General features: G+C 46.1%; 1 protein-coding gene across 1 annotated transcript in view; it reads left to right on the top strand.

Annotated features, from left to right (window-relative positions):
- Positions 1 to 13,950: 13,950 nt before the first annotated feature.
- Positions 13,951 to 17,845, top strand: part of Syt13 (synaptotagmin 13) — a 39,343-nt gene continuing 35,448 nt past the window's right edge. Inside the window, exon 1 of the mRNA XM_027422447.2 lies at positions 13,951 to 14,133. Within this exon, the coding sequence (XP_027278248.1) occupies positions 13,951 to 14,133 (183 nt within the window). The remainder of the gene's footprint in view (positions 14,134 to 17,845) is intronic.

Raw genomic sequence — 17,845 nt, 5'->3', positions numbered from 1 at the left:
TCATAAAGGGAGAGGGGCAGACAGACAGACAGACAGAGTCTCCCTTCCAAATAGATTAAACAAAAGATGGGCCACAACAATGTTACTTGTGTGAGTGTCACAGAGGCTGTGGTTTCTTGGGTAATAGCCTTCACTGACTCCTTTGAATTGCCCTTGAAGCAGGCACCCCCTTCATTCTCGGGAGAGTAAAGGGAGAGAATACACGTCTGGTGGTCCCATTTGTTGGGGTTGCAGTAGCTGCTGAAGTGGGCTTGCCCTGCAGCCTGACACTTTAGAGCCTTCTAAGGAAAAGCCTGTCGCTGTCCTTGGTAAGTCATATGTAACAATTAGTAAACTATGTGTACTGCTGTGTTACTCAGGTATCTCAGAAAGACACAGAGAACAGGATAGATTATATATATATATATATATATATATATATATATATATATATATGCATGCATACATATATACATAAATATGCATATACATTGATACATAGAGAGGTGATAGGCAGGTAGATAGACAGGCAGATAGATGATAGGCCCATACTTATACAGATATATTCACAGATAGATACATAGAAAATAGGTAGGTAGACAGACAGGTGATAGGCACATAGATACATAGATAATAGATATATAGATCATGGACAGATGATAGATGGATAGATAGTTAATAGATGAGAGATAAATATATAGATCTAGTCAGACAAATGACAGATATACAGATAGGTAGACAGATAGATGACAGATACATAGATAGGTAGGAAGGCCAACAGACAGGACAGGGGGTCAACAGGGGAATTGACTCCTATGATTATGATTATAGGGGCTGAGAAGTCCCACAGTAAGCCAATATGTAAATTGGAACACCAGGGGAATAAGTAGGATGTTCAGTGCAAACTCAAAAGCCTCAGAATGAGGGAAGCTGTTGGTGTGGATCTGTCTGAGGCCAAAGCCTGAGAGATTGGGAGGGCACCTGGTGTTAATACCGGGAGTCCCAAGGGCTGGAGAACCTGGAGTCCCAAAGGCTAAAGAACCTGGAGTCCCAAAGGCTGAAGAACCTAGAATCCCAAGGCTGGAGAACCTGGAGTCCCGAAGGCTGGAGAACCTGGAGTCCCAAAGGCTGAAGAACCTAGAATCCCAAGGCTGGAGAACCTGGAGTCCCACAGGCTGGAGAACCTGGAGTCTCAAAGTAGGGAAGGGAGATTCTAGGATGAAGGAGAAGGAGGAAGACAAGAGAAGAGGAGGAGGGAGGGAGAAGAGGAGAGAGGGAGGAGAGCATGAGGGATTCCTTCCTTAAGCTTTGATGCTCCTTCTGGGCCCTCACTTGATTGGATGGCATCCACCGGGGGAAGGCAGCTTGTCCCCAGTGAGTCAACTGACTTACAGGTAATCCTCACCAGGAAATACCTTGCCTTAGACTGTCTGTGCTGTTGTGGCAAAGCACCTGAGATGGAGTAACTTTTGAAGAACAGGAATTTACTTCTCCCAATTCTGGATGCTGGAAATCTAGCTAGCACCTGGTCAGGGAGTCTCTTTATTTCCAGGATGGCACCTTGGGTACTGGATCTTCCCCAGGGGAGGAATTCTCCAACCCGACATGGACATAGAATGAATCTATTCTTTCTGCCCTTGGTGTAACACAATCCACCCATTTATGAAGTTCTTCCCAGCCTCCCAAAGGGCCCTGAGCACCTCACTGTCACATGGGGATTCGTGTTTTGAGCACACAGATTCTGAGGGCATTTTCAGACCGCACCAAACAAAGCTTTACCAACTAATTGGATAGCTCTCAATCCAGTCAAGCTAGCCCTAAAATTAAGTACCACTCTAGTTAGCATCATAAAAAGAAAAGTGAGGAGGGAAATGTAATATAAAAGAACGTAAAAGAGTAAAAGATGAACAAATAGTAAAACTGAGTTTAAGGAAAGTGGTAGGCAGGCACTAGTTTTCAATACCTCTGAAAGTTTTGAGTCACTACAATCAAGAAATCCGGTTGTTTGGAGATAATACCCTAAGCACTCAAATGGTAAAAATATGGCTGTGAAAATAAAAATTAAGCTGATAGTCTGATAAAGGAAATTGCTCAGAAAGTAGGAAAAGAAAAGAAAAGAGGCAGGAAGAGTTAGTCCAAGAGGCACATCGGATCAGTATTAGTCCAAGAGGCACATTGGATCTGTACGAATTCCAGGAGAAGCTGTGAGGTGGTAGCACATGCCTCTAATCCCAGCACACAGGAAGCAGAGGCAGGACAGCCTGATCTACAGAGTGAGTTCGAGGACAGCCAGAGCTCCACAGATAAACCCTATCTTGAAAAACCAAACCAAAACAAAACCAGAAACAAAAGACAAACAAGCAAACAACAACAACAACAACAAAAAAAAAATTGCTGAGGAAGCACTGGGGGCAGGGAGTGAACTAACATATTCATCCCCCAAGGCAAGAAGACACAAGAGTTCAAACCCAGCCCAACAAATAGAAGACACCACACAGTGGGGTGACACATCCAGGGCTCAGTGATGAAGATCAGATTCTGAAAACTTTCAAAAAAAAAAAAACAAGCAAAAAATGTCACCACCAAATGAACAATCCCACTGGCACCTGAAATACTGAACACTGCAGGGACAGGTTAGAATAAAGTTTATAGAATTATGAAGGGAAAATCGCCTTCAGACTCCATTCTGTGGCCAAGTTGTTAACAGAGTTTAACAGAATCTTAAGATGAGGGAGGGGGAAAGATACGTTTTCAGCTTTACCAGGAATTGGGCAATTTCTTTCTCACACACCTTTTCTGAGGAAGTTACTTAAGGATGTATTCCAATAATAAAGGAAATAAACCAAAAAACCAAACCAAAACAAACCAGGGGTGGGGGGTGACACACAATCTACGAGAGTGGCTGGGGAGGCCCAAGGGCTGGGAAGCAGTCAGCCCAGCTACAAAGGAAATAGAAGACAGTAAGTGTGTGTCCCCAGGTCAGGGGTGTACAGCAGGTAGTCATTCCTCTCTCAGAGACATCACATAGCATGTCAGTTTGGGGAGTCATAACAAAGAGAAAAGGAGTTGCTACTGACTCTAGTTGGTAAAGAGTAGAGAGTCTACTAACTATTCCCCTGAGCACAGGAAACCTCTCTATACCAACAGCATTGTCCAGCACAAAATAACAAGCACAGGCAAGAACACAAGCCCCGTGAGGATCCACTCTCTTTTCTTAAATTTGTGTGTGTGTGTGTGTGTGTGTGTGTGTGTCTGTGTGTGTGTGTGTGTGTGTGTAAATCCACAGGTTGTGTCAGGTGTCTTTCTCTATTGAGCCCCACCTTGTTTCCTGGGACAGGATCTCTCATTGAACCTGGAGCTCATTGATTGGCTAGGTGGCTGGCCAGTGAGCTTCAGGGATTCATCTGCCTCTCTGCCCTGCAGTGATAGAGTTGCAGGGGTACACCTCTGTGCCTGAATTTTACATCTGAACTCAGGTCCTCATGCTTGTGAAGCAAGCACTTTATATACTAAGCCAACTCCAGAGCCTCCACTGGCTCTTTTGTTTACTGATGTATCCCCATACTGCAGTATATCCTTACTGAGTGAGTGTGGGGCTCACATGACTGACAATCTAGATTGGTAAAGGCATAAATGTCTAAGAAGCTGGGTCAGTATGAATTCTGTCACCAAATATTGGAGGAGGGGGGTCCCAAGACTGGGTGGTGCAGTGTGGGTTCTGAGGGCTGGATTGCAGGCTCGCATTGTCTGCAGCAGGCAAATGATTCTGAGGAAGCCATCATAAAGCACTTAGCAGCTACTAGGGTGGAGACTTCCCCAGTGTCTGCTGGAGCAGGATTCCCAGGAGGCCATTGGATTCCACATAACATGGACCGCTCATCGGGACAACATGCAGTCCAGTGGAGGGTGCAGATGGGACCAGGGATGCTGACAAAGCTCAGAGGACAGCTCTCTTGGGAGAAGGTGTCTGTGCACTCCAGCAAGCATCCCTGTGCCCCCATCTGTAAAATGAGGGTGCACACCACCACCGGGGGCTTCATACATACTTCAGCGCGGCTTTGGTGCTTCCCAGAGGCGCGTGGGAAGTGATGCTTGGAGATGCCGAGAATCCCGGTGATTCTGCTCTCATCCTCCCCCAAAGCAGATTGTCCTTTGCTTCCTACTTGATTGAAACCCCGCCTGTATTCCGAGAGGATCCGGTTCACATTCAACAATAATGTTTTGAATGACAGCAATCATTCCAAGTCTAGTGCCCACCGCTTGCCAGGTGTTAAGCGTAATCTCCATTCCCATTACATGGTCTCATTCCCACCATTTTCATACACTGAGCCGAGCTTTTAAGACAGTGTTTGTCCAGTGCTTCCCAGCTGGCTTCCCTGTGGGACTCAGGTTCACTTGGGAGGACTGAGACCACTTTCTTCCAGCCTGCTTGACCACTGGCCAGGCTGTGACACAAGCCAGAGAGACAAGGGGCTCTAGCCAAGGCTCCTCCTGGCCAGTCAAGCCCCATAGAGGCTTGGCAGTGTTGGAGGTTCACAGACACCCCCAAGCAGCAGAGATAACTTGCAAAGGGTTGTGCATAGAGGCAAGTAGAACTTGGGAGCTTGAATGAAAGCCTGGCAGGGCTGCGAGGCAGGGACAGGGGCTCTTGGCACCAATTGGTGTCATAATAGAGAGCTTCAGTATGCCTGGCTCTATTCTGGGACCAAGAATTCACCAATGAGCAACACAGACCCCTGTTAATCCCCTGCATTCCAAGGGCCTTATTTCCCCGAGATACTTAGCAAGATAGATGAATAAGCAGCATTCTGTGGAAGGTTAAATAGTGCAGGTGCTAGGGCTTGGAAAAGTAAATCAGGGAAGAGGAACAGGAGGTGATGGAGCAAGGCGCAGAGAGTTGGTGATTTCAGCTGTACCAGGTCCCAAAGAAGGCTGTGTAGAAAAGACAAGGTTTGCTGCAGACCCAGGGAGGGCACAATTCTGAATGTGGCCTCTAGAGGGCAGCATGTCCTCATTCAAAGAACAACGTCCATCTAAAATTGTTCCTAAAGTAGGGGCAATACCAGAAGAGCCACTGGGGTGAATGAATATTGTTCTCTGATCTGATCTGGATTCCTGTAGGGTATCCACACTATAGGAACCCGCTATGACATGCTTAGGACTGCACACTGTGTGCGTCACACGCCAAAAATAGGTCACAATGGCATCCACCCTAAACTTTTATTTTAATCTAAACCATAGCTGCATTGTTTTGCCTCCATCCCCATTGGGAAGAGCTGTCATTCCCCTCAGATTTTATGTAATAGATTAGTAGATACAGGAAGCTCAGAGTGTACCTGACAGGTAGGAAGCACTCAATGACTGTTAGCCCCGCCTCTGGCGCAAACCCACGGAGCCTTCTTTGTGATTCCTGGTGGGTCTGGTCTTTACACTAAAGGGAGAACCTGGAGATTTGTCTGGAGTCTGATGGCAGAATCCTAGAATTCTGGAATTTTTCCCCAGCCTGGTAAAGATTTAGTACTTTTATTATTTTATTATGTGTGTTTGGTGTGTGCACATAAGTGTGGGTGCCCAAAGAGGCCAAAGGTATCAGGAGGCTCCAGACCTGGAGTTACAGGCAATTGGGAACCGCCTGGGATGGGTGCTGGGAACTGAACTGAGCCTCTGGAAGAGCAATAAGCACTCGTAGCTGTTGGGCCATGTCTCCTACCCCTTTTTCACTAGCAATTCTAAAGGCACCAATTACCAAGTGGATCTGGGCAAAGCAAACATCTCGGTTCCATAAATCAAACTCTCTCTGGACTTCTAGTTCAATGGCTGGCTTCTTAATTAATTAAGGTATACGGTTCACTAATGAGATCTATAGATATAAAAGGGGTTGAATATAAAAACAGCTGTCCCTAAGTAGGTGGACAGTGGGTTAGGGCAGTTAGAGCACAGGCTGTGGGCCATGAGCATCATTGGATCAGGATGAGGATGTCAGGTACCAGCTGCTCCAGAAGCCATGGTGAGCAGGGACTAATCTACAAAGCTGGTCCAGTGGAGGTTAGTTCAGAGAAGTGATGCTGTCCACTTTCTGAATGTTGAGATCCGAAAGACTAGTTCTTGTGCATTTGTTTGTTAGGCTGCCCTGGTCAGTAAAAAAATAATCAAAGGCATTGATCATGAAACATAAACAGGGTATTAGGTGGGGAGAGGTGGCTCAGAGGTTACAAGCACTGGCTTCTCTTGTGAAGGACCCAAATTTGGTTCCCAGCACCCACACAGTGGCTCTTGACTACCTGTCACTCCTGTTTCAGGGAATCTGGTGCCCTCTTCTGAGCTCCACAGGGACCAGGCGCAAACACAGCAAACAGACACACAAGGCAAAAACATTTATAAAACATAAGGTACAAAATTAAAAAGAGAGAGAGACAGAGAGAGTATTACCTATTTCACCATGAACCCAAGACAGATACAATATCATCTCTTTGCATCAGTTAGTTCTTGATATGTGACAAACACTCCAAAGCTTACTGGCTGAAAACAACTCAGTGCTTAAGGGGCTTAACAGTTCTGTGGGTGGCATTCAGTTGGGCTCAGTGGCATGGTTTTCAGCCCCTGCTCTTGGCTCAGTCATGTGTCTGAAGTAAGTAACAGTCATTTGGACAACTTGGCTTCAGGAGCGGGCCTGCTGTAGGTTGTGGTCATAGGGATAGGACATAGGAATAAGAAGCTCACTTGAGCTTTCATTGTCCTTTGAGATCCACTTGGCAGTATGCAATAAGGGACTGTGGAAGGCTCCCAGGGTGCCTTGAGAACTACATTTAAGTTAATAAGATATTAAAGATGAAAACGAAATTAATAAAAAAAATTCTAGAGTCTGTTCCAGAACTGAACTCTGAGTAGTCTAATTCTTGTCAACGCCTTCCTCTCATCTAGTCTCTCCTGACCATACCTCTTCCCTCTTTGTCTTCAACAGAATGAAACTCCGAGTCAAAGGAGAAGATGCTGGAGGTTGGCTCTAGGATAAACTTTGCACTTAGAGATATCTCCCTCTCTGCTGTGTGACTATGGAGTAGGGAAAGTTGCCTCCCTGAGCCTCCGTGGCAGGCTTCCCTGTGAATCTTCTTGATCAGCCTTTATTTCATCCCAGAGTGGTGAGACTCTCCACTCCACCTTCCCAAGACATCACTGTTTAATTGATATCATGCCATGTGTGTTCATGATTGCTGTTTGCATGATGATTTTTATGGGTCCCTTTTGTATCTAAGACATTGTGAGACAAAACTCATTCTGCCTCTAAAATTAACTGATAACTGAGCAGCAATATCTGTGGACACTTCATCTCACATTTTTAATTTATTGTGCACTAGAGTTTGTTACGATAAATCTTTCCACCAAAAGCCACTGAGCCCCACTGCCACGTGTGAGCTTTACACTAGCCACCTGCCCGAGTTAGGCCCAAATAAATACACAGAAACTTGTATTAGGTACAATGCTTCTTAGCCAATGACTAGGATTCTCATCTGTTAGCTCAGTCTCAATTATCATAAATCTATATTTTATAAGACTTATCTTATCGGACGCCTTATTGGTGTCCCTCCTTGTCGGTGGCTCACATCGTGCTGCTGGAGCAGGAGTGGAGGGGAAAAGAGGCCCTTCCTGTTTCATCTTCGCTTAAATATGAGTCTCCTTGCTATGTCACTTCCTGCCTGGATCATCACTTCTCTACTACATTTCCCAGAATCCTCTTTGACTCCTAGTCCCGTCTACTTGCTGTCTCATTGGCCAAACAGTATTTTATTTAACAATCAATAAGATAAACATATACAGAAGTACTTCCCCCATCAAGAGTTTGTTGCCAGAGGTTTCTTGTCCCACCAGGTCCCACCCCTTCAGCCTGGGACTTATTGGCTAGCTCTTAATTGTTAACCCATTTCTATAAATATATGTATTTCTACATGGCCTTATCTTACCAAAGAATGCCTGGTGTGTCCTATCCTCCTGGTCTCTACATGGTATCCTCTCACAGTCTCTCTCTCTGCCTATCTTTTCCAGAATTCTCCTCATCTCCTAGTCCTGCCTATCTTCCTGTCTCTACTGGCCAAACAGTGTTTTATTCATCCACCAATAAGGAAACATATACAGGAGAGCATCCACCATCAAGAGTTACTGTTCTTTGCATGCCTAATTTAATGTGTGTGTACATGTGTGAGTTCGTGTATATATGTACATGTGTGCATTCGTGTGTATGCTTGTATGTGTGCATGGGTGTATTTCCATGCGTATGTGTACATGTGTGCATGTGTGTGTGCATTCATGCATCTGGACATCTGTGTGTGCAGACGTGTAGGTGAATATAAACATTTTGAGGATAATTCTTACTTCTAACCTTCTTTGGAAAACAGTGTTGTCTGAGTCCTTATTTTGCTCAAGTCTAAGTAAGATACAACTCCAAAAGTTTAGGACTGATTTGTCTTAAAGGTCATTATAAAACTAAACTGTTACCCCTGCTTTGCCTGCTTGGGACTTAGAGATTAAAAGAAAAGTCACAAGTACAAATAATACTAATATCTTATATTACATCCTAAATATAATTTAGAGTCACTCTTCCACAGTGCATTTGAGACAGTAACTCATCTCTGAGCCTTCAGCTTTGAAGAGGAATAAAATGGCTTAAATAGATTCCCATTAAGTGATTAAACTGATGACCCAAATAAAAAGGAAATGAAAAGCAGGGTGGAGACAGAAATGTCCGACCCTGACCCCAGCCCTTTAGTTGCCTTCTGTCCTAAACAAGAAGCGAATGCTTTAGCAACAGCAGCTCCTAAATGCCCATTATACCAAGACTCCATCATAAAAAGAGTTACCTGTGCTAAGACAACACAGAAATGTGCCATGTTTTATAACTGTTAGACAGTGAATGCGCAATGTCCATGTTTTCTGTGTTTTAGACACAGCTTTCTTGGGTTTCACTGTAACTATAATTATTTTTAGGAATGAAACATTTCCTAAAATTTATAAGGAAAAGAAATGTGAAGGAATGAGCCTTCAAGCGAGAAAAGGAAATATAAAAGTTAAAAATTATTTTGCTAAAAAGAAATAGTAAGTGACGTTATGTCAGTCATCTGAATTCTTCTCTAATGTGAGTTTCTATTTACTTTCCCAAACTGAAATCTGATGTAATACCAAAACAATAGTACAAATGAAATTGTAGTCAGAAATAGGAGTTACAGTAACTTACACATTGGAGAATAATCATTCCAAAACTAAGCACTTCTCATAAAGCTATCTCTACCATCAAACTTTAAATTTTAGAAAAACTAAAATTAAAAGATAAAAATTATTTTGAATAATCTAAACATTAAATAATTTTTTATAAAGTACAAGGAGCTGTAGACACAGAAAAACATGAACAATGTATTGTAAAAGATGGTTTTTAGTTGGCTAAAATTTCCCTCATCTTCTGCCTTTATATTCTTAGCTCATACTGTGTTCTTGATTGTTTTGTCTGTATGTATAATACTCCTATTATGAGTATAGTCACTTGTAAATATTATGTCAGTCAGGAGGGGAGGGGAAGGGAGGAGAGGGGAAGGAAAGACTAGATCTGAGTCATAATAGCTGTTAAAATTTGATATGGTCTAGGGATTTCTTTAATGACCTCTCTCTCTCTCTCTCTCTCTCTCTCTCTCTCTCTCTCTCTCTCTCTCTCTCTCTGTCACTCCAGCTTCATCTTTACTTTCTAGTGACACAAGACAAAAAAAAAAAAAGGTGTTTGGCCTCTATACAAAAGACAAGACACTTGGTCAGCTGGGGCGCTGTGAACTGAAGTTCCCAGAAAACAGAAACAAAATACAAACCAAAGGAAACCATCAAACCAGCATTACAGCATCTGCAAAGCAGATTGCCTGACTAGAACTGTGGCTGTTGAGACCTGGGACGTTGCTGGCTCAGAGACAATTATCTTGAGCTATCTTCATCTTTTTTATCAGTCATATTTGCTGCGCATTACTTTGCCTGATCTGGCATCCTGGTGACTATATGGCAAAAATCCTTTGGGACAGACTAACAAACCACTTGCTTCTGCTAACAACCCAAAAGCAAGCACACCTTCAGATAGTATCTGAGGTCCATTCCAAAAAGTTCTCTGCCATGATCAAAAGAACTGGAGGAAAGCTCTGTTCTAGCATATGGTTTCAGAGGGTTAGAGTCCATATGCAAGGGAAGACATAGTGTGGACTGGCATGGTTGCAAAGGAAGGAAGCTGGACCGTCACATTTCATCTGCTCACAGGAAGCAAAGGGATCAGAACAGGAAGTAGGGCAAAGCCAGCACAGTGACACACTTCCTCCAATAAGGTACCGCCATCTGGGGACTAAGTGTTCTGATACTTGAGTCCCTGGAGGACATTTCCACCCAAACCAACGTGCCTGCTTTGCTAAAACCCACAAAGCTGCTGCTACCACCAAGGTTCTCAAAGTGTCTTGACTTGTGACTTTATTTTCTTCTGTTAGCATAAAAAGAAATCATGAAATAGTTACTGCATTTTGAGGGCAACCTGAATCCATGTTCCTGGGCCTTGGTCACTCATATTTGGCTCTCTACACTGATGTATGTTTTATCACAGGCATGCTGTGGTCAATGACAGGCAGCACATTCTGTGTTGGGCCCATGAGATGACAATGGGCTGACCTGGTATTGCTGTGAGGAATTTCCCACTTGTCTATGCCCACGCTTGTGAGAACAGTCATGCTACATAGCCAGTTATAGAAAAGCACAGTGCATACAGTTGCATACAGAGCACAATGCTTGGCCATGACCAGAAACCACTGTTACTGTTTATGTACTTACTGCACTTACTCTGGTATTTTCTGATGCACTTCTTAAAAATTATTATAGTGAAAGAATATTTGCATTATGCTGGTTGCATCCTCGCGGTCCGTGGTTATGGTGTCCCTTAATTGCATACAGGAACCATAGGGTTCAGCTGACCTGTATGCTCTGGTTTTGTGTAAGTGTGTGCATTCTATGATGGGATTGTGGCCTGAAGAATTCTCAGAAGATACCCCATGGTGAGCAGCAATGTGACTGTATTTGAAATTTTTTTATCAGAATGAAAGTATTTCAGGATCTTAGAGACTAAGCGTGATTCCTCCCACTATTTAGACATCCAAGCAGCCATCAAAATAACAATGATGATATTTCATCCAGAGGCTGGGGGATAGCCTCCTTAGAAAGCCTCCTTCTGCTCGAGATGCTCCCTCAGAATCTTGCCCTTGTCTGACCTTGGCAGCCTGGCAGCCCAAACATGCCCAATTATCCACCGGCCTTTCTTTAGACTCTCTCATCCATTCGTCCAGGCTGACTCTGTCAACCGCTTTTATCAGACCACATGATTTCATTTGTCAAAGAAACCCAACCAGGCCTTTTCATTAAAGGCCACTTCCTAGGTATCAGTCATGGGAAGCATAAGTTACCCCTTTGATGGGATGTGTGAGGCTGACTGGTTGATAGTAAAGGCATCCCTGCATCCTGACAACCTCTGGGGTTCAGCTGCTTAGGGCTCCATTCCTGGCTCTGTAGTAGGTTCATTGCATATGAAAGAGATGAGAGGTGGGCTGTTCTTCCTAGGCTGGGGACCACTGGCTGCTAGCATTCCAGTAACCATAGCAACAGTGGACCACATGGCAGGTGTCTGATGTCCATCAGACATTTTCTGGTGTTAAGTGCTCTTCATCCTTCCATCCAGGCCTCCCTTATATTCTATTCTGACTGGTGGCATTAAGAGTCCCCCAGGGGAGCAGCTAAGGCCTGGGAGACCTGCAGCTGGCTGCATTAATTAAGCCTCTTATCTTCCCAGAATGTTTTGCATTGCCAGGCTCAGGAGCCAAGAGAACCTCCAAGGGCAGCTAAATAGAGCACAAGAGGTGGGGTGTGGGGGTTGCAGTTCACAGTTGTGAACAAATAGGGGTTAGTAGAAAAATAATCTTGGTATACAGCAGGCACCTAACTAATAACTGTGGAAAAATCACTGCAATAAAACGGACTTGATATAGAAAGTGGAACTTCCTCCAAGCTGCTAGAAGTCTCTAGAGAGATGATCGTGTGAGTTACTAATTATTGAGTGCCTGCCATGTGCAGTCATGGTGCTGTAGAGCCTCTAAAGACATTCGTTTCTTGAATGAATCTCCAATGCACTGGGGATGACTGAAGAGAAGCATAGGTAAATTAACAGGACCAACCATGAAGCGAAGTGTTCCCATCTAAGTTGCCCCTGGGGTCTATCCATGGATAGTTTTTGAAAGATTATGTATGTTGTGAGAGAATCAGCTGTAGGCTTCAGAAACATCCATTCCGGTAGATGTTGGAAAGAATAGAGAAGGAAGCTTTGCCCAACTACTTTGGGCAAAGAACTGATTCTCTTCTGTACCTATGCCTTAGAAGAACTGGCAATTGGGTCTTCCTTTCTCTTCAAACCTGGCTGCCATGCTGGGAGCTCTGGCTACAGGGAAAGGCCATGTGGAGGAGAACCAAGGGTGCCTGCTGAGGCTTCAGATTGATCCCTGTGATGACCTGGCACCAGCTGCCACCTGTGTGAGTATGCCATCGCACAGCCTGGCCCAGCTGGACCCCTAGACAACTTCAGTCTCAGAAGACTGAAGCAGAAACCAGCCAGCTTAGGTCAGCCAGCCTACAGGATCATGCTACGTAGAAAAGCAACTGTTCTAAGTCAGTCTCTGGTAGTGCCCTGTGCAGTGGGTAAGTGATAAATTAGGGGGAGACAAAGGGGGACCCAGGCAATGATCACACCTGAAGCCAGACAGACAAGAGCTGCTGGACATCTCCAGCTCTGGAGTCATCAGCTGCCTGGAAGCTGTGGATTAAATTCTGCCAAACCCCTTCTCATATGTGCCCAGCACACCTAGAACCCACAAATCACACCTAGTTTTCAATGGATCAAACCTTCCACATAATGAAAAACTCCCAAAGCTCAGTAGAGCTAAGATAGCCGTCTTCCTGCAGAAATTCTCATTTTCCCTCATTCTTAAGCACACATATTCTCCACATTGTGAGCCCTCTGTTCCAGAGGCAACCTCTGTTACTGCTGCTTGGAGTGACAAGTAAAGGGTTACTAGTCTGATGAGGTGGCCAGCTAGCCAGAGTGAGTTTCAGGTCTGGGTTGAAACCCTGGTTCATTGGGTTGATTAACACTGTGACTTCAGTAATGTCCAGTCATTCTTAGGTTCAATTGTTTGTGTGTATGTTCACATGTGCACAGAGCATCTGGATAACACTGAGATTACCCACCTGCAGGGGAGTGAGTGAGTGTGTGTGTGTGTGTGTGTGTGTGTGTGTGTGTGTGTGAGAGAGAGAGAGAGAGAGAGAGAGAGAGAGAGAGAGTGCATATATATATATATATATATATATATATATATCACTAGAAATGGATCCAAACAACCCCGAGGTTATCACATGCCAATGTATGCGTGTGCCCATTAATGTGTATGCATGTGTGTGTGCACACATGTTATCTATCTGTGTATGTATGTGTGTGTTTGTGTGCTCTAGGAATTGCACCACACAACCCGGAGGTTATTGCCTACCAGTGTGTGTGTGTGTGTGTGTGTGTGTGTGTGTGTGTGTGTGTGTGTGTTGGGGGAGGACTAGGATTGACCATACAACCCTGAGGCTATCATCTGCTAGTGTGTTTGTGTGTGTACATAGGGCACTAGTCATGGTCCCGCACAGCCCTGAGGAGATTGCCAGGGCCCTACTGGCATTAGGGGGAGGGTCACATGGTGGCTGGGAGGGGGGTGGGGTTGACGCGCCTCCGGGTCAGCCTCTGCCTCTGACGTCCTTACAGCGGTCCTCCCTCTTGGCTGGCTGCGTCCCCGCCCTCGCAGTCTGGAGAGCGGCTGGAGCCCTGCGGGAGCGCTAGGTGCAGGAGGCCGGCGGGAAGCGGGCGAGCCGCGGGAAGCAGGCACCATGGTGCTGTCGGTGCCTGTGATCGCGCTGGGCGCCACGCTGGGCACCGCCACCAGCATCCTTGCTCTGTGCGGGGTCACCTGCCTGTGCCGGCACATGCACCCCAAGAAGGGGTTGCTTCCGCGGGACCGCGAGCCGGATCCTGAAAAGGCGAAGCCGGGCGTGCTCCCGTCGGCCCAACAGGTGAGTGTGGGCCAGGTGTGGTGGCCCGGCCACCTTACGCTTTGCCAGACCAGGAGGGGGACAGCAGACCTGCAGCAGGGGTCGCGGTGGCCCGGAAGAATGGGGGAGGGACTTGAAGGAGAATGGGGGATGAAGGCTTGGAAGGGCTGGGAAAGGAATGAGGGTGGGGGGACGACGGTGTATAGGGAGGAGAGGCTGTAAGCTTTGGAAGGGATAGGGACCTGCAGGGTTAGGGCACCCTTCGAGGGGGAAAAGCCTGCAGAATCAGGGGGCAAGGGTAGTGGGGTCTGCCAGAAGAAAAACCTTAGGGCAAACAGCTGAGAAATAACCAGAGGGGAGGTGACATCTTTTCCTTGTGTGTCCCCCAGCTGGACAGCAGGAGCAGAAGGGATGCCTGGGGTCTAAGGGTGGCCAGTGAGGAGTATGCAAGACCCCTACTCCTAGCAGCTGAGCCTCAGCAACCCCGAGGGTCTCTGGAGACTGGAGAGCTTTTGTCCCCTTCATCTGTGGTCCTCAAAGGCCCCTCGAGCTGGGAAAGGGCTATGGGCTGTGTATCCTGAGCAGAAATGGCAGAAGGGTCTGAGAGATCTAGGGGAAGAGTCTTCTCCATGATCTGTGACCTCCAGAATGCTTCTCAGATGGAGGACAGTGCTGCTTGGAGAGCCAGAGGAAGGATGGCCCTGGGTCAGGGATGTATCAAGGATCTCCCAGGACCATATAGATCCCCTGATTTTAGCCTTCTGGGAGCATCTTGCTTTAAGCCAGTCCTTCTTTTCCTAGTAAATTAATTATTCAGAAGCCCCCTAGGTCCCAGAGTGGAGCCTGTGTCGTTGGTCACTGTAATGAGAGTGAAGGGAAATGGCTGCTGTCCTTGAGGCACTTAGAATCCCATGCAAGTGACATTGTCACTGGTAAGCAGAAGCTGGTGAGTGGTGGGATGTCAGCCTGCAATGATCAGGAATTGGGAACAGTGGGCTCCCAGTGGTGAGGGTGTGGCTGGCTGCCCTTCCCTCTCATCTGGCATGGCTGAGAGACACCTGAGGGACAGACGGCCATTCTGCTGCCTTTCAGTGGTGGCCCTCCAGCCCTGCCCCTAACTGGGGAGCAGTTAGTGTAAACATCCTCCAGGCTCCCTTTCTACTGTCCTACTGACCCCCAGTAGCCCACATAATGCTGATCATCTGCCAAAGACCTGCCAGGCTATTTCTCAGCAACTTAAAACCCTCCAAACATCTCACTAGAATAAGCAAACCAGCAAACCAGCATGAGTTAATCACCACCATACTGCCTTACATATTTGTGCTTTTAACAGTCCAACAAAGGTACAAGGGAATAGCTCAAGTCACAAATTAGGAAACACAAGTTCAGGGGGGGCAAGTGTCTTGCCCAAGGCCACACAGTTTCTGAGCCCAGCTGTCCCTGAGCTGGTCTGATTTTAGAGTCCTAGCTAGTAGCCCCTCCAGCCAACCCCTACCCCCTGTTTGGAAGGAGTCTGCAGTCTTTGCCTCTCTGGCTTGGAGATTCTTCTCCTACTTGTCCCCCATTCATATCCTACACAGATGGCTTTCCTCAGCCTTTAGATCTCTTCCTGTTCTCTTCTGAGTGAGGATTTTACTTACTGGCCCATGAAACAAACATCCCAATGACTGTGTCCCATACCATTCCTTCTAAAGCTGTTTACAGCACTCCCTACACTGGCTGTCATTCATATTAGCCACCTGCATGGTATTTTTTCCCCGTACCTGGAAACTGGCATTTGTGCAATAAGAAACCACTGGCAAACAAAGGCACTCAGCCTTCTATTCCAAGGGGCTGTGTGTTTGCAGCCCAGGGCTGGTTCTCTGGAGACTCAGTGATGTCTGCCCATGAAAATCTGTTGTTGTGTGATGCTCACCCATGTACATTTCTTCTCCTGGTTCCTTAGTGCCAGGAAATTTGGCAATAGAGGCTAAACCAATAGGTGTGAAAATGATGACCTGAGAACTCAAAGTGTCTGGGTGGCCTCTGTGTTCTGATTCAGCCACTGACCCAGATAAAGTAAATGACAAAGACAACATAGTTAATTTCAAGGAAGCCAAGGAGACAGGCACAGCATGGGAGATGGCTGAGGGAGAGCCAGCAAGGCTCACTGAAGATGTTCCTCAAAGAGAGGAAGAGTGCAGGAGGAGGGAGGGGACTGTAAATTTCTATCTCCAACAGAGGCCTGGTGGCTAGTTATGCCCTGCTGAGGTCTGGGGTGTTTGTAAGGTGCAACACGCCTGCCTCGTGCTTCCAATTCTCATTGGCTGTGTTTCTGGGAAATGCCTTTGGTGTCATAGGGCAGGCCTGGGAATCTGGTCTATGCCCCAAATGGATAAACAAAATTGAGGTTTGTATTGAAAAAGAGCTTGAAGGTCTTCTGAGGGACTAAACATCTGCCAAGAGTCTGCAGATGGAGTTTAAGGGAGTAGGGAGGAAAAGATCATATTTTTGTCATCATTAACTCAAATTGAAACTTGGCATTTTCTGTAAGTGGGACTATAAACAAGAAAGTGCGGGAGTGTTCCTGATCCCAGAGACTTTGTCCTCAAAGAAAATCATACCTTTTTCTGAAATACTGCTGCCGGGGTTGCAGACACTTTACTTCCTGTGCTGTTCACCCCCCTATTTTAAGTTATGGTGTTTGTTAAAGCCCCTGATCCATCCTGTGATTTACTACATTAATAAAAGTCTGCATTTTCCTGGATATAAGCTATTGACTATCCCTTTACAGCCTACATGCTTTACTTCCTGCTTTTTAAGCATCTTGGAGGCATATCTGAGGGCTTCTCTAGACAGGGAAGGGATCCAGTCACAAATGATCAGGAGATCCTGCCTAGGGCCAGGTGGCAGATGTGAAAGCTCTCCACAGCGTCCCCTCTAGTGCCCTGCTGGCTTCAGGTCACAGGCCACAGTCCTTTGCAAGAGAGCTAGACTTGGGTCCCTTTGTCCCATCTATTTGGACAATGTACCCTTCATCTGTGTCCAGCCTTTGGGGGATGCAGAGAAATCAGTCTTCCCATGCAGACGATTCCATTCACAGTCTGGTGAGATCACTGGGAACACCTCAGTCCACCCAAGAAGTTTGGATACAAGTGGCCATTCCCTCTCCTTCACAACTGTCTCTGAATTTATTTGTAAGTTGCCTTCAGATGTCCTGGCCTTCTTCCCTGGAACTTCCTCTTCCTGGGGTTCTTCAGGTTGCAGTGTCCCTTTTGGCATCCCTGGGTGAGCAGAGATGCTGCATTCCCCATTGAGTATCCTGAAGTCATCTCCTAGCATGACCTTAAGGAGTCAAGAAACTTTCATTGTAGGGTCCTGTTTCCTTTTACATGGCACTTACATGGCCATGACCTTAAATGAATCTTCTCAAATACCTTTCAGGTTCCCCGGGGGACCTGGTGCTGTCTTCCCAAAGGCAACACATAGTCAGACACTTCAACCCACTTGCTTGGCTTCAGCAATAGTCACCCTGCTCCCCTGTCCACACCCCTGATTCCCACCTCCACAAGTACCCAGCTCAGTCAGTTCTTCCCCCAGGCAGAACTGAAACACGATGGCTTTCAATGGGAGCTTAGTTCCAAGTTTTTATGGGATGAATAAACACTGAATTTATGTCAAATAATATATGCATAGTCAAATCCGTTCCCCCAAGATCAGGAATGTGTCCTTCACCTTTCCCATGTCCCTGACA

This window comes from Cricetulus griseus, chromosome 6 (genome assembly GCF_003668045.3).
Source record: "Cricetulus griseus strain 17A/GY chromosome 6, alternate assembly CriGri-PICRH-1.0, whole genome shotgun sequence".
NCBI lineage: Eukaryota > Metazoa > Chordata > Mammalia > Rodentia > Cricetidae > Cricetulus > Cricetulus griseus.
Note: the sequence above shows the minus strand (reverse complement) of the source record. Positions and strands in the feature narration are given on the sequence as shown.